General features: G+C 42.6%; 3 protein-coding genes across 3 annotated transcripts; 1 reads left to right on the top strand and 2 right to left on the bottom strand.

Annotated features, from left to right (window-relative positions):
* Positions 1-168: 168 nt before the first annotated feature.
* LOC124852605 (cytosolic 5'-nucleotidase 1A-like) lies at positions 169-19,316 on the bottom strand. The gene is made up of 5 exons (XM_047341712.1): positions 18,679-19,316; positions 1,708-1,889; positions 983-1,150; positions 298-427; positions 169-179 (listed from the first exon to the last, which is right to left on the bottom strand). Exons 2-5 carry the CDS (start codon positions 1,849-1,851, stop codon positions 169-171), a joined length of 453 nt encoding a protein of 150 aa, XP_047197668.1. The 5' UTR covers positions 1,852-1,889; positions 18,679-19,316.
* Positions 4,399-7,647, top strand: LOC118116699 (cytosolic 5'-nucleotidase 1A-like). Its single transcript, XM_047341711.1, has 5 exons — positions 4,399-4,418; positions 5,917-6,048; positions 6,129-6,333; positions 6,709-6,910; positions 7,487-7,647. The coding sequence occupies exons 1-5, from the start codon at positions 4,399-4,401 to the stop codon at positions 7,645-7,647; spliced, it is 720 nt and encodes a 239-aa protein (XP_047197667.1).
* On the bottom strand, positions 11,596-18,681 carry LOC118117067 (cytosolic 5'-nucleotidase 1A-like). The gene is made up of 6 exons (XM_035169138.2): positions 18,491-18,681; positions 17,761-17,928; positions 16,264-16,393; positions 13,574-13,696; positions 13,237-13,421; positions 11,596-12,863 (listed from the first exon to the last, which is right to left on the bottom strand). Exons 1-6 carry the CDS (start codon positions 18,638-18,640, stop codon positions 12,537-12,539), a joined length of 1,083 nt encoding a protein of 360 aa, XP_035025029.1. The 5' UTR covers positions 18,641-18,681; the 3' UTR covers positions 11,596-12,536.
* Positions 19,317-23,367: the final 4,051 nt, after the last annotated feature.

Raw genomic sequence — 23,367 nt, 5'->3', positions numbered from 1 at the left:
CACATTACTGCCATATAACAGCCATGATACAGCCACACCACAGCCATATTACCTCCATACTAAAGCCATGAGCGAGCCACACTACAGCCATGATATTACAGCCCTACCTCAGCCATATTACAACTATGATACAGAAACACTATAGCTTACAGCCACAACATAGTTATATCAGAGCCATACTGCAGCCACAATACACCTATATTACAGCCATATTACCGCCACAGTACAGCTATCTTACAGCCGTAAAATAGCCACTCTAAGTATCCCTACTTTTTTAAATATGTATTGGTAACTCACGGTGATGATTGATGGTATTGATGAGTCTCAGGCCAACGTCTGCATGGTTGTTGGTCATAAGCACAACATCAAACAGCTCCTCACTGTCAGGGTAAAGCTCCCTCAGTTGAGTGTTTACAGCCTCCAGAGCCTGGGAACACAACCAAACACAGATTGAAGTTATATATATATATGCATATGTGTGTGTCTGTATGAATCTATAATATATAAGAAGAAAAGAAAAAAAGAAGAAAAGAAGAAAAGAAGAAAAGAAGAAAAGAAGAAAAGAAGAAAAGAAGAAAAGAAGAAAAGAAAAGACTGTTTCACTGCAGAGAGGGTGGAGGTGTGTTAGAGTGGGTTCATGTTTAAAGCTTATTAGTCATCCACCGCCTACAGATACAAGACCCAGCACATAAAAGAGACACCAAGTAATCCCTCTGCATTGGGTTTGATATAGTGTGTGTGTGTGTGTGTGTGTGTGTGTGTGTGTGTGTGTGTGTGTGTGTGTGTGTGTGTGTGTGTGTGTGTGTGTGTGCGCATGTGTGTGCGTGCGTGTGTGTGCGTGCGTGTGTGTGTGTGTGTGTGTGTGTGTGTGTGTGTGTGTGTGTGTGTGTGTGTGTGTGTGTGTGTGTGTGTGTGTGTGTGTGTGTGTGCTGGTGAGTGCTTGTGAATGTCTCTCCTCCTCGTTCCACTCGTTGTCTCTGACCTTGACAAAGGAGAAGGCAGGTCCGGGGCTGAAAGGCTCCGTTTCATGCTCCCCTTGATACTTGATGTAACCCTCCATGCCTTGCTGTTCGTAGATCTGCTGCTCCTTCTCCATGTTGAAGAGGACTTGAGACGACACAGCGATGGTGATGGCGTTCTCCGGCTTGGGCTGGAGGATGACAGGTTAAAAAAAAAGTTTAGTTTCATGCAGCCTTGCCTAACGCTTCACACACACACAGAGGATTGGGTTTGAAGAGTTGATGTTGTTTCGAAATTGGGTTCAGAGTTGTATCTTTTCCACCTGCGCAGACAGTTCCTTATTCACTCTCAGCAGCAAAAGAATAATGAGGAAACTCTTGCTGATGTGCAGACTCTGACAGGCTCTTTCAGACAGGGATCATTTAATAAAGGCTTTATTGACAATGCCAAACTTGCTAACAAACGAGTGAGCTGAAGAGCAGTGACAGTGGTATGATATACTTTCCCCTGGAAGACATAGTGCAGGCCCACACCAGTACGGCTGACAGCAAATTCTAGTTTGTTGCCTGAACTTACATTTGACTGTTAATCAATTTAGTTTTAACCTAAATCAAAAGTGATGACAGAAAGTTTTTTAATTAATAACTTGTATTTCATGTGATGTGCATTGTTTTTGCTGTCAACACTTGATGAAGACGGGGAAACTCACAGAACCTAAATGGATGCTGCGTAAGGAGAGATACTCACTGGTATAGGTTTCCTGGTGGGGGTGGAGGGCTTCAAAATCATACTCTCATTTTCCATGGGGGCTCTGCTGCTGCTGCTGCTGCTGCTGCCATTTCTGGTACAATCCTGTCCACTGCCAGTCAGAGTTTGACTGTTTAAACTCATCGTACCTCTTCAGCTCACCCCTCTCTCTTCCTCAGGACCACACTAAGTGACTATGTGTGCAGTATTTTCTGTCGGTGGAGATGGCAATGGGAGACAATTAAATATCAGGTTGGGGAGTTGCTGTTCTACTTAGTCACACGTCAATAACCTACTTTATTTATACTTCACCAGCATGGTTCCTTTCATAAGCTGACTACACCCAATCAGACATTGCAATTCGTGACTCACAACTAACATTCCCAAACAAGGAATGTTATGATTATATGGTGAGATACAGAAGCGCTCGATGACCAACTCTGCAGAGATAAGGATACAAAAAGCTCAGTGAACAGTTAACATCGTTAAGAATGAAGTCGTCACCGAATGTTTCATTTTAAAATGTGTTGACCCCCCCACCTTGCCTGTGTTCGGATAGCGAGGGAAGTTAAATAATATTAAAGTAATGAAGGTGAATAAGATATCAGTAATCTTCAAATCCTGAGATAGTAATGACAATCATGAAGAATCAAGGATTGAGGGCACAACTATTTTTGTATTCTGACTGTTGTAATATTAAATACTGACAGTGGATGATGTGTGGCTATAGTAGGCAGAGCCAGGAAGAGAGAGAGTGAACCTGGAGGGACGTGAAAAGATGACGTGTCATGCAGATTTTTCTGCTTGGTCACTCCTTGGTCACTCAATCAGTGGATGCAGGGTGAGGAAAGATTAAACCCCTGTGAGGAAACATGAAGACTGCAGCTCCCCAACTCCCACCACTTATCCCTTGGGGACACATTGTTGTGTGTTGACCATGAGACAGATCGAACCATAACCACCGGCAGTCACTGCTCATCCACAGAGATGAGAGCGACCCGTTGAACTAAGAGGCAGCCTGTTAACTCGTATAAAAATAAATATAATGGCAAAGTAGAACAGGACAAGAGATTCTTAGATTACAGTCCGTCCCTTATTCTCTTTGCATGTGTCTATATTTCTTCCTCTTTCTGAGCCAATAGAGGATTCAGTGATGTCTCCAGTCAACTTGATTTGTATAAATGGGACCTAGAGGGACACTCACAGTGTGGGAATAAGAAGGACCAACTAGAGACACCACAGAGCGGTACTTCACTGCAAAGTCCTGCCTGCCCTCACTCTGTGTTTTTGTTTGCAGAACATGTTGTTTTTTCAGGAGCTCACCCAATGAAAACCAGAGCTTTCTACTGCAAGGTTGAAGCTGAAATTCCCCAACTTGCAACCTGTCTATATGCATAGTTTGTAGTGGTGCACCGATGTATCGGCCGTATATCGGTAGCGGCCGATATACTCGACTTTCATCGATAACATTGGCCGATGTTCATTGGTATGTTTTCTGCAGCCTGCCAATCTGGCATCCAGATTATGGTACACTGACGCCGGGTTTACACCGGGCGCTGAAGCGCCGTGCCGCGCAGCGCAGCGCAGCGCCAAGGAAAGCCAGGCGCCTCCCATCCACCCCCCTGTTAAACCTTTGTGCGGTTCACATGCTTCACCGATGGTTTCGGCGTGCGAGCGAGCGTATCGCGCCAGGAAACAGACTGAAAAATGATTTTAAACGATATAAATGACATATTTTATATGATATAAATGATCAAATACGCATCCCATACTTTGTATTCCCTTCTGTTGTCCTGGAGTTTTAATTTTCCCAATTTTCCCAATCACATAATTAAATGTCCCCCTCTGCCCATCCACTACAGCCACATAAGCAGTCATATAGATAAAAAGAGAGAGAGGGGGGGGCTAAAGGCTTGCTTGGAGAATACGTCATTTACCCCCGACACCCGACATTGAACGGGTTACATACAACAACAAGCGGAGAATCGCGGGCTGACCGGCGCGGAGAAATGCGGGTCCGGTGGGCACATGCGCAACAGGTACTACATACAAACAGCAGAGAAAATGTCGGCAGCGTCGGCTGTGTGGGATTTCTTCACTGTCTCAGAGAAAGACATGTTCAGCCGACATTTCAAGAGGGGGTAATACCACCAAGGATTTCAACATGGCATCTAAAGTTACACTTGTCACTTTTTCTGTTTTTCATATTATTCAAGTAATAAACAAATATTGGTATCGGTATCGGCTAGATTGTTGTTTTAAATATCGGTATCGGCCAAGAATTTCCATATCGGTGCATCCCTAATCGTATCATTCCTTGTTTGGGAATGTTAGTTGCGTGTCACGAATTGCAATGTCTGATTGGGTGTAGTCAGCTAATGAAAGGAACCATGCTGGTGAAGTATAAATAAAGTAGGTGACTGACGTGTGACTAAGTAGAACAGTAACTCCCCAAACTGGTATTTAATTGTCTCCCATTGCCATCTCCACCTACAGAAAATACCGCACACATAGTGCACAGGGGTTCTGGTAAGGTTGGCCCAACCGGTTATGGCACAAATACTGAAACCAACCCAGTTATTTTTGAGTTGCATAATAGCCAAACAGTTGATGTTTTAAACCGAAACAAGTTGCCCTTTATTACTGATCTGTCTAATCACAGAGTTTTAAACTGTTTCTACCTCGTATCACATGACTCAAGTTCAGGTCAGGTAATGAAACCCAAGTAAGGTCCATTCACTGAGGGAAAGCCCTACGATGACAATGAAGTGAACATTTTGCCACAACAATACATGACTTATTCAATATTTATGAAACAATTTCATTCCCCTGCACAAAGTATGAGAAAAAACACATAAGCCTCTTTTTTTGTCATGAAAATTTAAAAGTAAGAGGTGAAATTTAAAAGCACATCAGCAAGCTACACCATTGCACCGGTGACAGGTTATATGCGTACGCCCAGTTTTCTCTTTTGTCGTTTGAGTTATGTTTGCTAATTACTACAACGTCTTAAAAAAAGAGCTAGGCCTTTTATTACCTGTTCCTCATTTACATCTTCTGAACAAATTAACTTGCAGCTTCAGGAAAGTAAATGAAAGAGAAATAAATTTAAAGGAACTTAGAGTATTTGTTGATACAGTTCTGAGCAGCTGACCAATCCACAGCCAATGTCGGTTGACACAGTTGAGTTTCTCTCATGCTGAAGGGTCAGTTAACTGTGGATACACGTTTAGGTCCGTCCTGCTGAGTAGATTCAACATATCAGCATGGCCGGATTTGTAATGGCATTTGAAATTAATAACAATGCTGCAAAAATAAAATAGATGTAAATATAGAAGTATAGTAACAGTGCAAACTAAGCATATGGACCGGTTGCAGGTTGGGGAATTTCAGCTTCAACCTTGCAGTACAAAGCTCTGGTTTTCATTGGGTGAGCTCCTGAAATAACACAACATGTTCTGCAAACAAAAACACAGAGTGAGGGCAGGCAGGACTCTGCAGTGATGTACCGTCGCTCTGTGGTGTCTCTAGCTGGTCCTTCTTATTCCCACACTGTGAGTGTCCCTCTAGGTCCCATTTATACAAATCAAGTCTACTGGAGACATCACTGAATCCTCTATTGGCTCAGAAAGAGGAAGAAATAAAGACACATGCAAAGAGAGTAAGGGACGGACTGTAATCTAAGAATCTCTTGTCCTGTTCTACTTTGCCATTATATTTATTTTTGTACGTGTTAACAGGCTGCCTCTTAGTTCAACGGGTCGCTCTCATCTCTGTGGATGAGCAGTGACTGCCGGTGGTTCGATCTGTCTCACGGTCAACACACAACAATGTGTCCCCAAGGGATAAGTGGTGGGAGTTGGGGAGCTGCAGTCTTCATGTTTCCTCACAGGGGTTTAATCTTTCCTCACCCTGCATCCACTGATTGAGTGACCAAGGAGTGACCAAGCAGAAAAATCTGCACAACACGTCATCTTTTCACGTCCCTACAGGTTCACTCTCTCTCTCTTCCTGGCTCTGCCTACTATAGCCACACATCCTCCGCTGTCAGTAATTAATATTCCAACAGTCAGAATACAAAAATAGCTATGCCCTGAATCCTTGATTCTTCATTATTGTCATTACTATCTCAGGATTTGAAGATTACTGATATCTTATCCACCTTCATTACTTTAATATTATTTAACTTCCCTCGCTATCCGAACACAGGCAAGGTGGGGGGTCAACAAATTTTGCAGAGTTGTTCATCGAGCGCTTCTGTATGACCGGGGGAAACAGCCCCGTGGGCTTCTTGAAGGCCTACCACACCAACCTGTACCTGTCGTCTGACCCAGGCAAGGTTCTATCTAATAATAGGTAGTCTTTGTCATCAGCACCTAAATTCGACAGGTTAGATTTATGGATGTGTGTCCATGTGTGTGTGATGCTCTGAATGAACCAGGTATAGCGGCAGCCACCATGTTCACCCCGGAGAAGATGACGGAAGTGTCGGAGACTCAGCTGAGAGTCGCCTTCGACGGTGATGGAGTCCTCTTCTCTGATGAGTCGGAGCGCGTTTTCAAGGCCCATGGACTGGACAAGTTCCTTGAACATGAGAAGGCCCACAAGAACGAGCCTATGAACCATGTACAGTAAACACGTAGTGACAACTGTAACACTGCTAATAGAAATGTAGTTCATCAATTTAAGGACAGTTTAAGGACAGTGTGACCCTTTTTTATGCCACGAATATGCACACAGACGAAATCTCTGTGGTAACATGTTGACGTCTCTACGACAAAGTGCAACAGAAAAGAAACGAGGTGTCAGAGCTAATAACATCTTAATTTGAATGTAAAACTGCAATTAAGACATCTGAACTGTAATTTATTATTAATCGCCAATTGCAGAGGAATGCCATGTCCACATATAACCATATTAAGTACAGATTCAATAAAATATGAATATGACATCTGTAGAAACTGTGGACTAACTGCACTCCCTCCTTCCATCCTCCTGCAGGGGCCACTGAAGGGTTTCCTCGAGGCTTTCGGAAAACTGCAGAAGAAATTTGATGGCAAGGGCCAGCGCATGGACTGCCCCATCCGGACATACCTGGTGACGGCTCGCGGTGCCGCCAGCTCCGGTATCCGAGTCCTAAAAACGCTGAGCTCATGGGGCCTGGAGATCGACAAGGCTCTCTTTCTGGCAGGGACACCCAAGGGCCTGTGGTGGCAGTTTCTGTTTAATAATGATACTCTATTGTATAATAATACACACATAACATTGTCTCTCGGAAAGTTCAATTCTAACACCTGCAGGTGGGCTCACCCCACACAGCCACCTAGTGTAACATCTATAGAATGAGCACAGAGCACAGGAGAATCACTTCACTTATACAATCAGAAGCCCCTCCCTACGAGGAGCCAAAAGGTATTCTTCAGTCTCTTGATGTCTGACCAGGTTGGGCAGAGTTCCTGTCTCAGATCTTCGTCCCAGACCCCTGGTGTGACCTCTGGTGTGAGACAATCTGTCTCCGAGATCCCTTATCTAGATTTACAACATCAAAAGACCCCAGTCCTGTATACAATGCAGAGTTCCCCTCACCCATCTCTATCAGACACACTAAATAACCCCCTGCAGTGAAGCATTTGCTAAGACACACATGTGGGGGCCATAAACACTTCCTTCTGCAACTTCCGTAGTTAAGTCACAGAAAACACATTTGTTATCTACTTCTTCTAAATACATATCTGTTCTTCTATTAAACATTACACAAATGCAAAATCTGCCATTACAGGCCCCATGCTGGAGAAGATCAGGCCACATATTTTCTTTGATGACCAAATGATTCATGTGAAGGGGGCTGCGGAAATGGGGACGGTGGCATGCCACGTGCCCTACGGGAAAGCTAATGAGAGCAAGAAAGGAGTGATGGGCAAAGAGACATCTTCAGACTAGCCTGGACATCACGGTGGTGACAGACAAGGAGCTTGGGGGGGACATTTCATTTTTGCGTTCATTGCTCTATGAATGGTTTTTTAACAATTGAAACTAGAATGGCACATTAAAGCACACCTGCACATTCTCAACAATATTTGCTTAGATTCTAGTTAACAGATCAGGAAGAAACATCAGGTGACTTCTTTTATTATTTAATGTACTCATATAACATTTTTTTACCCACATTTATCCACATTAAGTATAATCATCTGAAAGTCAAACTCTATTGAAATAAAGAATCCTTAACATCGAAGAGAACTAAACAGATATGTAGAAGAAAATCTATAAGAGTGAGTCTGAATGGAGCGTGACCTGTGCTACACAGCTGCACTGAAGACATACACTCAGTCATTTCACACAGAATCTTTAGGAACATTTCTACAGTTTTATCCCTTCACTGCTCACCTGGGTGTTTTAACATTTTTTTTAAAACTGGTGCCTTTTTCCCATAGATTTTTGACGTTATTTTTCTTGTCAGCCTTGCACGTTGTTGGTAAATGGGCCTGTTTCATCAATGTATATGAATGTATTTTATGATTGCAAATTAAGATTAGTAAAATATTTATTTTTTATTTCCTCTGGTGCAAGAAAATAAAGTTTTAACATATTTAGTAATATTGTTATCAGCCATGTGCAATTTCCAATTATGGTCCTTGTCCCTGAATTGCCCAGAGTTCAGTGTGTCCCTTGTTGTTGCATGCTGTATGTCTGTTTTATTATTGTCATTCAGCTTTGTTGTTGTTAGTATTGTTGCTCTACTGTCAAACCTGTGAATTCTGGCGAAAGAGAGCAGTGGACAGTTAATGCAATCAAGCTTTTCTGTTTCAAGATTAAAGTAAAAGTGTCTGTATGCGAAAAGCACAGCTTCCGGCATTTTTTTCCTCCATAAACAGACTGGTTTATATTCATTTGGTTGCAGAACTTGAAAAGTGTCACCTTCTTTACTCTCAATCAAGAAATGAAAAGCAAGATCTGATGGTTTAAAAACGCAGTAGTAAGTTATGCTTGTCAGTAAACTCTGAACTCTAGACTCTCAAAAGACTAGAAAAGTATGGATACTGACAGTAGTTTTACTTCCATTTCACACTAGGGGGAGACAGGGACCAACATGCATTGTCGGTATCAGTATCGGTATCGGCTATCGGCTAGATTGTTGTTTTAAATATCGGTATCGGCCAAGAATTTCCATATCGGTGCATCCCTAATCGTATCATTCCTTGTTTGGGAATGTTAGTTGCGTGTCACGAATTGCAATGTCTGATTGGGTGTAGTCAGCTAATGAAAGGAACCATGCTGGTGAAGTATAAATAAAGTAGGTGACTGACGTGTGACTAAGTAGAACAGTAACTCCCCAACCTGGTATTTAATTGTCTCCCATTGCCATCTCCACCTACAGAAAATACCGCACACATGGTGCACAGGGGTTCTGGTAAGGTTGGCCCAACCGGTTATGGCACAAATACTGAAACCAACCCAGTTATTTTTGAGTTGCATAATAGCCAAACAGTTGATGTTTTAAACAGAAACAAGTTGCCCCTTATTACTGATCTGTCTAATCACAGAGTTTTAAACTGTTTCTACCTCGTATCACATGACTCAAGTTCAGGTCAGGTAATGAAACCCAAGTAAGGTCCATTCACTGAGGGAAAGCCCTACGATGACAATGAAGTGAACATTTTGCCACAACAATACATGACTTATTCAATATTTACGAAACAATTTCATTCCCCTGCACAAAGTATGAGAAAAAACACATAAGCCTCTTTTTTTGTCATGAAAATTTAAAAGTAAGAGGTGAAATTTAAAAGCACATCAGCAAGCTACACCATTGCACCGGTGACGGTTATATGCGTACGCCCAGTTTTCTCTTTTGTCGTTTGAGTTATGTTTGCTCATTACTACAACGTCTTCAAAAAAGAGCTAGGCCTGCTTTATTGCAAATATGTATTTATTACCTGTTCCTCATTTACATCTTCTGAACAAATTAACAAAGGAACGTAGAGTATTTGTTGATACAGTTCTGAGCAGCTGACCAATCCACAGCCAATGTCGGTTGACACAGTTGAGTTTCTCTCATGCTGAAGGGTCAGTTAACTGTGGATACACGTTTAGGTCCGTCCTGCTGAGTAGATTCAACATATCAGCATGGCCGGATTTGTAATGGCATTTGAAATTAATAACAATGCTGCAAAAATAAAATAGATGTAAATATAGTAATATAGTAACAGTACAAACTATTAGGGATGCACCGATATGGAAATTCCTAGCCGATACCGTTACCGATATTTGTTTATTACTTGAATAATATGAAAAACAGAAAAAGTGACAAGTGTAACTTTAGATGCCATGTTGAAATCCTTGGTGGTATTACCCCCTCTTGAAATGTCGGCTGAACATGTCTTTCTCTGAGACAGTGAAGAAATCCCACACAGCCGACGCTGCCGACATTGTCTCTGCTGTTTGTATGTAGTACCTGTTGCGCATGTGACCACCGGACCCGCATTTCTCCGCGCCGGTCAGCCCGCGATTCTCCGCTTGTTGTTGTATGTAACCCGTTCAATGTCGGGTGTCGGGGGTAAATGACGTATTCTCCAAGCAAGCCTTTAGCCCCCCCCCCTCTCTCTCTTTTTATCTATATGACTGCTTATGTGGCTGTAGTGGATGGGCAGAGGGGGACATTTAATTATGTGATTGGGAAAATTGGGAAAATTAAAACTCCAGGACAACAGAAGGGAATACAAAGTATGGGATGCGTATTTGATCATTTATATCATATAAAATATGTCATTTATATCGTTTAAAATCATTTTTCAGTCTGTTTCCTGGCGCGATACGCTCGCTCGCACGCCGAAACCATCGGTGAAGGGCGCTGGCGCGGCGCGGCGCATCGCAGCCCATGTGAACCGCACAAAGGTTTAACAGGGGGGTGGATGGGAGGCGCCTGGCTTTCCTTGGCGCTGCGCTGCGCTGTGCGGCACGGCACGGCGCTTCAGCGCCCGGTGTAAACCCGGCATCAGTGTACCATAATCTGGATGCCAGATTGGCAGGCTGCAGAAAACATACCTATGAACATCGGCCGATGGCAGTAAACGAGGCGAATATCGGCCGTATATCAGTAGCACTTGCATATAGTGGTGCAACATCGGTGCATCACTATATACGATTATACTGGGGAGAATTTATTATCTACCTCCTACCTCTCATTCTTATTTTTTGGAAATTTGATTTTCATTTCCATTGCTACAATGACGACAACCATTCCATCAAGTTGAAATCAGGGCTCTAACGAAATGACAACTCAATAGAGAAGCAAATTTTCAAAAAATAAGAATGAGAGGTAGGAGGTAGATAATAAATAGAAGAGACAGCCCCTCATCCTTAAATTCTCACCATAAAATCGTAACATTCCTTGTTTGGCAATGTTGGTTGCGTGTCATGTATTGCATTGTCTGATTGGGTGACCAACTTTGAAAGCCTAAATTATATATGAATTGATCATGCAGCTATTTTTAATATATACTTTTAAAAATCACGAGAGAGGAATACTATGATGACCATTAAACATATCAATGCACTAAAATTATAGCAGTGTTTCAAAGTTAATAATTCCCTTGGCCTTTTGTAACGTATGAGTGCCATCAGCTGTTTGCTTGAATGCATGTTGGTCCCTGTCTCCCCCTAGTGTGAAATGGAAGTAAAACCACTGTGAGTATCCATCCTTTTCTAGTCTTTTGAGAGTCCAGAGTTCAGAGTTTACTGACAAGCAAAACATACTACTGCGTTTTTAAACCATCAGATCTTGCTTTTCATTTCTTGATTGAGAGTAAAGAAGGTGACACTTTTCAAGTTCTGCAACCAAATATAAACCAGTCTGTTTATGGAGGAAAAAAATGCCGGAAGCTGTGCTTTTCGCATACAGACACTTTTACTTTAATCTTGAAACAGAAAAGCTTGATTGCATTAACTGTCCACTGCTCTCTTTCGCCAGAATTCACAGGTTTGACAGTAGAGCAACAATACTAACAACAACAAAGCTGAATGACAATATTAAAACAGACATACAGCATGCAACAACAAGGGACACACTGAACTCTGGGCAATTCAGGGACAAGGAGCATAATTGGAAATTGCACATGGCTGATAACAATATTACTAAATATGTTAAAACTTTATTTTCTTGTACAAGAGGAAATAAAAAATAAATATTTTACTAATCTTAATTTGCAATCTTAAAATACATTCATATACATTGATGAAACAGGCCCATTTACCAACATGTGCAAGGCTGACAAGAAAAATAACGTCAAAAAACTAGGGGAAAAAGGCACCAGTTTTTTTTTTAAATGTTAAAACACCCAGGTGAGCAGTGAAGGGTTAAAACTGTAGAAATTTTCCTAAAGATTCTGCGTGAAATGACTGAGTGTATGTCTTCAGTGCAGCTGTGTAGCACAGGTCACGCTCCATTCAGACTCACTCTTATAGATTTTCTTCTACATATCTGTTTAGTTCTCTTCGATGTTAAGGATTCTTTATTTCAATAGAGTTTGACTTTCAGATGATTATACTTAATGTGGGCAAATGTGGGTAAAAAATATGTTATATGAGTACATTAAATAATAAAAGAAGTCACCTGATGTTTCTTCCTGATCTGTAAACTAGAATCTAAGCAAATATTGTTGAGAATGTGCAGGTGTGCTTGAATGTGCCATTCTAGTTTCAATTGTTAAAAAAACATTCATAGAGCAATGAACGCAAAAATGAAATGTCCCCCTCAAGCTCCTTGCCTGTCACCACCGTGATGTCCGGGCTACTCTGAAGACGTCTCTTTGCCCATCACTCCTTTCTTGCTAAATCTCGTTAGCTTTCCCGTAGGGCACGTGGCATGCCACCGTCCCCATTTCCGCAGCCCCCGTCACATGAATCATTTGGTCATCAAAGAAAATATGTGGCCTGATCTTCTCCAGCATGGGGCCCTTGGGCGTCCCTGCCAGAAAGAGAGCCTCGTCGATCTCCAGGCCCCATGAGCTCAGTGTTTTTAGGACTCGGATACCGGAGCTGCCGGTACCGCGAGCCGTCACCAGGTATGTCCGGATGGGGCAGTCCATGCGCTGGCCCTTGCCATCAAATTTCTTCTGCAGTTTTCCTAAAGCCTCGAGGAAACCCTTCAGTGGCCCCTGCAGGAGGATGGAAGGAGGGAGTGCAGTTAGTCCACAGTTTCTACAGATGTCATATTCATATTTTATGGAATCTGTGCTTAATATGGTTATATGGGGACATGGCATTCCTCTGCAATTGGCGGTTAATAATAAATTACAGTTCAGATGTCTTAATTGCAGTTTTACATCCAAATTAAGATGTTATTAGCTCTGACACCTCGTTTCTTTTCTGTTGCACTTTGTCGTAGAGACGTCAACATGTTACCACAGAGATTTCGTCTGTGTGCATAGCCGTGGCATAAAAAAGGGTCACAAGCACAGAACTGTCCTTAAATTGATGAACTACATTTCTATTAGCAGTGTTACAGTTGTCACTACGTCTTTACTGTACATGGTTCATAGGCTCGTTCTCGTGGGCCTTCTCATGCTCAAGGAACTTTGCCAGTCCATGGGCCTTGAAAACACGTTCTGACTCATCAGAGAAGAGGACTCCATCACCGTCGAAGGCGACTCGCAGCTGAGTCTCCGACACTTCCGTCATCTTCTCCGGGGTGAACATGGTGGCTGCCGCTATACCTGGTTCATTCAGAGCATCACACACACATGGACACACATCCATAAATCGAACCTGTCGAATTTAGGTGCTGATGACAAAGACTACCTATTATTAGATTATCATTATCTATTATTAAAGCTTCTCAATGACACATAGCTCCTTTTGTACCGACCTTCACCCAGAGCTTCTCGAACCTTGCCTGGGTCAGACGACAGGTACAGGTTGGTGTGGTAGGCCATCAAGTCGCCCACGGGGCTGTTTCCCCCGGTCATACAGAAGCGCTCGATGACCAACTCTGCAGAGATAAGGATACAAAAAGCTCAGTGAACAGTTAATGCCGTTAAGAATGAAGTCGTCACCGAATGTTTCATTTTAAAATTTGCCTGTATTCGGATAGCGAGGAAAGTTACATAATATTAAATTAATTAAGGTGAATAAGATATCAGTAATCTTCAAATCCTGAGATAGTAATGACAATAACGAAGAATCAAGGATTGAGGGCACAACTATTTTTGTATTCTGACTGTTGTAATATTAAATACTGACAGTGGATGATGTGTGGCTATAGTAGGCAGAGCCAGGAAGAGAGAGAGTGAACCTGGAGGGACGTGAAAAGATGACGTGTCATGCAGATTTTTCTGCTTGGTCACTCCTTGGTCACTCAATCAGTGGATGCAGGGTGAGGAAAGATTAAACCCCTGTGAGGAAACATGAAGACTGCAGCTCCCCAACTCCCACCACTTATCCCTTGGGGACACATTGTTGTGTGTTGACCGTGAGACAGATCGAACCACCGGCAGTCACTGCTCATCCACAGAGATGAGAGCGACCCGTTGAACTAAGAGGCAGCCTGTTAACACATTAGGCACGCGTGCCAATAGTGGCACGCGGAGCCATAATCATTGGCACACAGGCGATTTCTTATTAAAGAAATGTCAAAGGTTTTACCGTCACAGTGGCTGATGTTAACACCTCCCAGCCACTAGGTGCCAGTAATGCGGCACAGGCTGGATACCAATCGCCATTAAATAAGAAGAAGAAGAAGCCTCCCAGCCGGCGCTGCTCGCATCCTCCCACATGAATCTCCGTGAAGTGCAGCCGTTCAGGTGTATTGGTGATGTCATGCCCGCTAGCTAAAAAAACTAAGGTACGGGCATTTCAGCCCTCATGGGCAGAAGACTGTGGTTCAATAATATAACTTAATATTAAAAAATGTTTGTTATGGCACACTAATTAAAAAGAAAATTTCACATTGGCACTTATTGTCAAAATGGTTGACAATAAATGGCTGAAATTCCCCAACCTGCAACCTGTCCATATGCATAGTTTGCACTGTTACTATACTACTATATTTACATCTATTTTATTTTTGCAGCATTGTTATTAATTTCAAATGCCATTACAAATAAGGCCATGCTGATATGTTGAATCTACTCAGCAGGACGGACCTAAACGTGTATCCACAGTTAACTGACCCTTCAGCATGAGAGAAACTCAACTGTGTCAACCGACATTGGCTGTGGATTGGTCAGCTGCTCAGAACTGTATCAACAAATACTCAAATTTATTTCTCTTTTATTTACTTTCCTGAAGCTGCAAGTTAATTTGCTCAGAAGATGTAAATGAGGAACAGGTAATAAATACATATTTTCAATGAAACAGGCCTAGCTCTTTTTTTTAAACGTTGTAGTAATATACAAACATAACTCCAACGACAAAAGAGAAAACTGGGCGTACGCATATAACCTGTCACCGGTGCAATGGTGTAGCTTGCTGATGTGCTTTTAAATTTCACTTCTTACTTTTAAATTTTCATGACAAAAAAGAGGCTTATGTGTTTGTTCTCATACTTTGTGCAGGGGAATGAAATTGTTTCATAAATATTGAATAAGTCATGTATTGATGTGGCAAAATGTTCACTTCATTGTCATCGTAGGGCTTTCCCTCAGTGAATGGACCTTACTTGGGTTTCATTACCTGACCTGAACTTGAGTCATGTGATACGAGGTAGTAACAGTTTAAAACTCTGTGATTAGACAGATCAGTATTAAAGGGCAACTTGTTTCGGTTTAAAACATCAACTGTTTGGCTATTAATATAGATAAGGAGGGATCATCCACTACAACAATCCATTAAGGAAATAATTTGGCGATGCAATTTGTTTTCGTTTCAAGTATTATATGAGAAGACATTGGGCCCTTATTCACAAACAGTGCGTACGCACAGATCTGTGCTTAAACCGTGCTTATGAACATTTGACGCACAAATCTGTGATTCATCAGTTTGTTCTTACCTAAATTTGTTCGCAGAGTACGAACAAATTTAGTGCTTCTTCAGACCATGCATACGCATAAATGCTTCCACCTCCGACACAATTGTTTCAATTTCTGCTGTGAAATTCTTTTTCTGTCTTATAACTTCAACTTCTCTGTTCTTTGCAGCGCTCGCTTCATGAAAAACAGATGTCCTTATATGGAGAAATAGAGACGTTAGTGATTGAGGCCAGTGACTGTATAAAAAATGTGCTCAGTGCAGCCACATTACTACCATATAACAGCCATGATACAGCCACACCACAGCCATATTACCTCCATACTAAAGCCATGAGCGAGCCACACTACAGCCATGATATTACAGCCCTACCTCAGCCATATTACAACTATGATACAGAAACACTATAGCTTACAGCCACAACATAGTTATATCAGAGCCATACTGCAGCCACAATACACCTATATTACAGCCATATTACCGCCACAGTACAGACATAATACATAATACAGCCACAGTACAGACATCTGGCACCCACAAAATAGCCCCGCTGAGTAGCCCTACTTTTTTAAATATATATTGGTAACTCACGGTGATGACTGATGGTATTGATGAGTCTCAGGCCAACGTCTGCATGGTTGTTGGTCATAAGCACAACATCAAACAGCTCCTCACTGTCAGGGTAAAGCTCCCTCAGTTGAGTGTTTACAGCCTCCAGAGCCTGGGAACACAACCAAACACAGATTAAAGTTTTATATATATATATATATATATACACTCACCGGCCACTTTATTAGGTACACCTTGCTACTATCGGGTTGGACCCCCTTTTGCCTTCAGAACTGCCTTAATTCTTCGTAGCATAGATTCAACAAGGCGTGGCATTTAAACGATGCTCAATTGGTACTAAGGGCCCAAAGAGTGCCAAGAAAATATCCCCGACACCATTACACCTCCACCACCAGCCTGAACCGTTGATACAAGGCAGGATGGATCCATGCTTTCATGTTGTTTACGTCAAATTCTGACCCTACCATCTGAATGTCGCAGCTGAAATCGAGACTCATCAGACCAGGCAACATTTTCCCAATCGTCTATTGTCCAATTTTGGTGAGCCTGTGCGAATTGTAGCCTCAGTTTCCTGTTCTTAGCTGACAGGAGTGGCACCCAGTGTGGTCTTCTGCTGCTGTAGCCCATCTGCTTCAAGGTTCGACATGTTGTGTGTTCAGAGATGGTATTCTGCATACCTTGGTTGTAACGAGTGGTTATTTGAGTTACTGTTGCCTTTCTATCATCTCGAACCACTCTGCCCATTCTCCTCTGACCTCTGACATCAACATGGCATTTTCGTCCACACAACTGCCGCTCACTGGATAATTTCTCTTTTTCGGACCATTCTCTGTAGACGCTAGAAATGGTTGTGCGTGAAAATCCCAGTAGATCAGCAGTTTTTGAAATATTCAGACCAGCCCGTCTGGCACCAACAACCATGCCACGTTCAAAGTCACCTCAATCCCCTTTCTTCCCCATTCTGATGCTTGTTTTGAACTTCAGCAAGTCGTCTTCACCACGTCTAGATGCCTAAATGTATTGAGTTGCTGCAATGTAATTGGCTGATTAGCTATTTGTGTTAACAAGCAATTGAACAGGTGTGCCTAATAAAGTGGCCGGTGAGTATATATATATATATATATATATATATATATATATACATATGTGTGTGTGTGTGTGTGTGTGTGTGTGTATGAATATATAATATATAAGAAGAAAAGAAAAGACTGTTTCACTGCAGAGAGGGTGGAGGTGTGTTAGAGTGGGTTCATGTTTAAAGCTTATTAGTCATCCACCGCCTACAGAGACACGACCCAGCACATAAAAGTGACACCAAGTAATCCCTCTGCATTGGGTTTGATATAGTGTGTGTGTGTGTGTGCGTGTGTGTGTGTGTGTGTGTGTGTGTGTGTGTGTGTGTGTGTGTGTGTGTGTGTGTGTGTGTGTGTGTGTGTGTGTGTGTGTGTGTGTGTGTGTGTGTGTGCTGGTGAGTGCTTGTGAATGTCTCTCCTCCTCGTTCCACTCGTTGTCTCTGACCTTGACAAAGGAGAAGGCAGGTCCGGGGCTGAAAGGCTCCGTTTCATGCTCCCCTTGATACTTGATGTAACCCTCCATGCCTTGCTGTTCGTAGATCTGCTGCTCCTTCTCCATGTTGAAGAGGACTTGAGACGACACAGCGATGGTGATGGCGTTCTCCGGCTTGGGCTGGAGGATGACAGGTTAAAAAAAAGTTTAGTTTCATGCAGCCTTGCCTAACGCTTCACACACACACAGAGGATTGGATTTGAAAAGTTGATGTTTTGAAATTGGGTTCAGAGTTGTATCTTTTCCACCTGCACAGACAGTTCATTATTCACTCTCAGCAGCATAAGAATAATGAGGAAACTCTTGCTGATGTGCAGACTCTGACAGGCTCTTTCAGACAGGGATCATTTAATAAAGGCTTTATTGACAATGCCAAACTTGCTAACAAATGAGTGAGCTGAAGAGCAGTGACAGTGGTATGATATACTTTCCCCTGGAAGACATAGTGCAGGCCCACACCAGAACGGCTGACAGCAAATTCTAGTTTGTTGCCTGAACTCACATTTGACTGTTAATCAATTTAGTTTTAACCTAAATCCAAAGTGATGACAGAAAGTTTTTTAATTAATAACTTGTATTTCATGTGATGTGCATTGTTTTTGCTGTCAACACTTGTGAACACATATGAAGACGGGGAAACTCACAGAACCTAAATGGATGCTGCGTAAGGAGAGATACTCACTGGTATAGGTTTCCTGGTGGGGGTGGAGGGCTTCAAAATCATACTCTCATTTTCCATGGGGGCTCTGCTGCTGCTGCTGCTGCTGCTGCTGCTGCCATTTCTGGTCCAATCCTGTCCACTGCCAGTCAGAGTTTGACTGTTTAAACTCATCGTACCTCTTCAGCTCACCCCTCTCTCTTCCTCAGGACCACACTAAGTCAGTGTGTGTCCCCGATGGCTCTCTTTCCTTGCCTCTCTCTCTTTGGTTGGAGTTCCCAACAAAGTCCTTACTCACTCCTACGCATTCACAATTTGATTCCTGTCCTGGTGCATCCAGGAAATCTACTCCATGAGTCTGACCGTATGGCTGCAGAGGCACTCGGCTAGATGCTCGAGAGCAGGAGTGAGATGTTGCAGGAAGTAAGAGAGATGGAGAGAGATTCAGGAAAATGCTGGATTCAAGCCATTCGCGTCCTGCCCCTTTCTTCTTAACCCTTTCAGAGACTGGTCCCCTGGAGCAGCAGCAGAGCATGTTATTTAATGCAGCAAGTTGTTGCACCCGTTGCCCAGAACAGAACAGAGCACGGATGCTTAAAATGCATTCTTCAGTTAAAAGAGAGGTGGAGCTTGATATCTCGGTGAACATATAAGAAACCCTTATCTTTGAAATCATACAGTGCTTTAATAGATATTCAAAGTCAATAGAATATCTATTATTTTGTTTAAGATGTTATAACAAAAATATATCATCCCATGTGGTTCATTACATTACATGTTCCTGCTCAGCAGTCTGGGAAATGAAGTCCGTCCTGGGTCATTTGCTTCCTCTTGTGCATCTAATGATTATTTCCTCTTGCCGCCTCCTTGTGAAAACCCCTGCAGGATGCTGCCGTAGATTGAAACACAAAGCAGCAGTCCCAGTTGCCAGGCAACGGCAAGGGAGTCAGAGGGGCTGGGACACCCGCATCCATTTTCTGATTGGTTGCAGGGACATCAGACTGCATATGTAGCCCTCCAATTATGGCATCAATCAGAGAAAGAGACAGGTGATGCAGGGCGATGAGATGAAAGTGTGTGTTCCACTTTGAAGAGCATAAATGCATTATTAATAATAATATTAGCTACGCATTTATGGCAACAAACAGGCAATTTATCAGCTACAGATGGTTTCTGGGATGACGAAGCTGAGCAGATGTCTTTGCAGGGAATTAAGGAACATGAGGATAAAAGAGACACAGTCTGACGAGAAATGTGCTGGAAACAACCGCATCCATTACGGCCATCGTCTTAATTCACTTCTCAGCATTACAGAGGCAGCAGATATTGATTGTTGACACCAGACAAGATTGTGTACATTATGTTCGAAAAATGCAAGCACAACTGGAGTTGAACAGGAATTTAAAATAGGTATAAAAATTTTTTTCTTTAAATAGTTCTTTGTGACATTTTATTTTGTTACCTATACATTGCAGGGCTGCAGGCACTCGGATCCAGACTGCAGTGTCAAAATACAAAACCACAGGGTTCAAGTGAACCTATCTAATGGTTCTAGAGGCAGCACACATTAAACCCAACATCACTTAGTGTTGCCCGACATCGAACAGACTAAAAGTAATGTGTCCGGCTGTCTAGAACCATGCGTCAGTATTAATGAATACAATCTTTTTTACTCTCTTAAGTGATTATATTGTGTTTGAATTTATTGTGTGTAAGTATGTCCCAACAATGATGTAGGTACAGGCAGGTTATGTTTTCACCCCTGTCTGTTAGTACAGTATGTTTGTTTGTCTAGGAGCAACACTGTGCAAAACTACAGGGCGGATTACAACGAAACCTGGTGGAATGGGTGAGAGAAGAACCCATTCATTTTTGGTGCGGATCCAGATCAGGGGGCGGATCCAGGGACTTTATGTTAACATTACAATATGGGGTGTTTCATTACATTTTTGTTCATTTCTCAGAGAATAATTAATGAATCTTGGTTAAAAAAAATCAGGAACATTGAGCGAACTGATATTTACAGTCCAGGAACAGTGTCAGGTACAATCTATGTGCAATAATTCCTCGTACCTATATATTCTAAATTATATATATATAAATACATATTCCACCTACCTCATGTATATAAAGTATCCTGTGGCAATCTTTCCATATTTATTCTAGCATCCCTGCACTCTGCATCATTGCACTATTTCTCCATTTCACTGTCATTGTTGTTGTGTTTTATGTGCATATATGTATACTTTTGCATATATATTTATATTCATACTTGTACATAGTAGTTAAATCTTTATACTTGAACTTGTTCTGCTTTGTTGTTCTTCATTTGTCTATTTCTGTATGTTGAGAGCAACGGAAAAACTGGAGTCAAATTCCTTGTATGTATACATGGCCTATAGAGCTGATTCTGATTTAGTGTTTGTAATTTGGTGCAGAATTTGGATCCAGTGAATTTAAATAAGGTTTCATAAGGGGATTGTTGGGCCTTGGTATGTGCTCTCTTGTTACTTATACAAGATTGACCTTTCTCTCAACACACTTTAATTGAAGTATTTACTAGCAAATAACACAATTAGCTAATTCCCGTCTTACAACATTTTAAATAGAAAAATATAAATATTTATACCTCAAAATGAGAAATTAAGCCGAATAGGCTTGATTAAGTAATGAAAGTATTGGTTGTTGCACATGCTTAAGAAATCTGTATTAGTATAACAGGCCTAAGTGAAGAATAAGCAGATGATAATGAGACAGTGAATTCACAGAAGAGCTCCATCCTCTGTGTGTGTAGGATCCAGCTCCTCTTCTTTTCCCTCTCCAGCTCTGAGTCCTTTTGACAGTTTCACTCATTTTCAATGCAGGGAATATTTCATGGAACATTTAGCAGCTTGATTGAATTTAAGGGAACCATAACACATTTGATTTAGTTCTGAAAATCACCTCCTGTTTGAGTGGCTTCATTATTTCCGGTCTCTGTGTGTTGGAACAGAAAGCCGCGTCAGTCACCTCTTGTATTTCGAGCTCACAGCCACTAGAGCGTAGTAAAGGATAAGCAAACCTCCATATCCTGAGTGTTCCTGAATAGCTCACAGCCTCCCCCATTGCTCAGGGGGCGTTGAAGACAAAGAGGATGTGGAAGAGAAACTCTGCTTGGAGAGGAAGTCTATCTGAAAACCTAAACACTGAATCTTTAGATACTTTAAAACTTGGAAGTGTTGCTGTCTTTACAGAAACGTTCAGCCTCTGTGTATTATTATGACTTGTGGTTTGAGTAGAATAATCCCAATAGCTTCAAAGTTTACCAGAGAATGACAGACATTCTGTTACATAAAAGACAGCTTGGTAAGATTTGATGATTTCAAGCTTATCGTTAGGGCTGGGGTAGAGAAAATACGAAGAGTTGTCTTTAAACGCAGCAGTAAAAACGCATATTAATTACAGTTTTCTAATCTGTTTCGTGAACGCAAATATAAAAAAAATAAAGACTCCACACCCTGCTGTGTTTGTGGAACACCAATGATACATTCACCATTTGTGTTGGCAAGGCCCTGAGCCTGTGTGTGTGTGTGTGTGTGTGTTGTGTGTGTGTGTGTGTGTGTGTGTGTGTGTGTGTGTGTGTGTGTGTGTGTGCGTGCGTGCGTGCGTGCGTGCGTGTGTGTGTGCGCCTTTGTGTTCCAGTCTCCAGCTCTGAGGGGGTTAACAGGACGTGGAGACAGTTGGGGCCGCACCCACTGAGCTGATTTGAATAACGCCGGCATTTGGCGCGAGGCTCAGAGCAGCCAGCCTTTCTTCACACCGGCTGTGACACCACTCCCCTCGACTAGCCTCCCCCTCCCTGTTGTACCCTGGACTGGCGGGAAATGCTAGAGAGGGAGGGAGAGAAAGAGACACAGAAACCGAGTGAAAAGAGGGAGAGAGAGGACTGCATGTGCTGGACTCAAGGAGCTTTTGTGCACCTATACTCTGCACCTGTAGTTGCCCTGCAAACGCATCCGATACAGAATGTACCTCTGAAAGAAAGAGAGCAGGAAGAAAGAAAGAAAGAAAGCCGGAAGACAGAAGCAACACCCCTCCTCCCTGGTTTTGGCGCGAGACGGATAGAGAGATAATGCTCTCTCTCAGTGCTAGACTGTGGGAGGAGACAAAAGCAGGCATGAGTGGAGCAGGCCAGAACAAAGACAGGGTAACAGCCTGGACTACCCCTCTACCCCTTATCAGGCCCCACCCCCACACCGCAACCAACACAGCCTGAAGCCTTGAAGCCAGGCGGATGACTATTATAACCTTAATCAGTCCTTCAAAGCAACCACTCAGCCATGTTCGCCACCACCAGGGTTCTTTGTTCTGACTGGGCCTCTGCTTGGTTTTGGTCAGAATTCTTCCTGATTTGCCCTGTAGGCCTAAAAAACTCACCTCCACACACACTAATCTTGTTATCGCACACAAGTAGAAGCAATCTCTTTCTTTTGTTGCTGAGATCAGGCCTGATGGTCGTTTACCTCCAAGGTAGAGGACGCAGGGTGAGGTCGTTCGCTGGGGTCGCATCGCAAACCGTTAGCAGCATCCACGCTGCACTCGAGTGACATAATTGGATTTGTTGTTATTGGCTTTTAGAGAGGCAACAGTCTGCAGTCACTCCAGCCCCATCAAATCTGTAGTGTAAGTGAGGAGGGGGGTGGCGGCAGCTGACTGAGCACGAGCGTGGAATTTACCCGTCAGAGGGAAAGAAAGAGGGGAGCAGTGGTTCCTCTCACTTCCTGCCTCCAGTGGGGTTCAACACAAAAACAGGAAGCTGGTGCTGCCCATGTGTTTCCTAGGCCTCATCACAGCCTCTCTGTCGCTCACACACACACAGGCCGACAGTGGGGAAGAGGAAAGCAGGGTACTGATTATTACAT

Source organism: Hippoglossus stenolepis, chromosome 10, assembly GCF_022539355.2.
Source record: "Hippoglossus stenolepis isolate QCI-W04-F060 chromosome 10, HSTE1.2, whole genome shotgun sequence".
NCBI classification, from domain to species: domain Eukaryota; kingdom Metazoa; phylum Chordata; class Actinopteri; order Pleuronectiformes; family Pleuronectidae; genus Hippoglossus; species Hippoglossus stenolepis.
The sequence above is the reverse complement of the archived record's forward strand: the minus strand, read 5'-3'. Positions and strand labels throughout refer to the sequence as shown.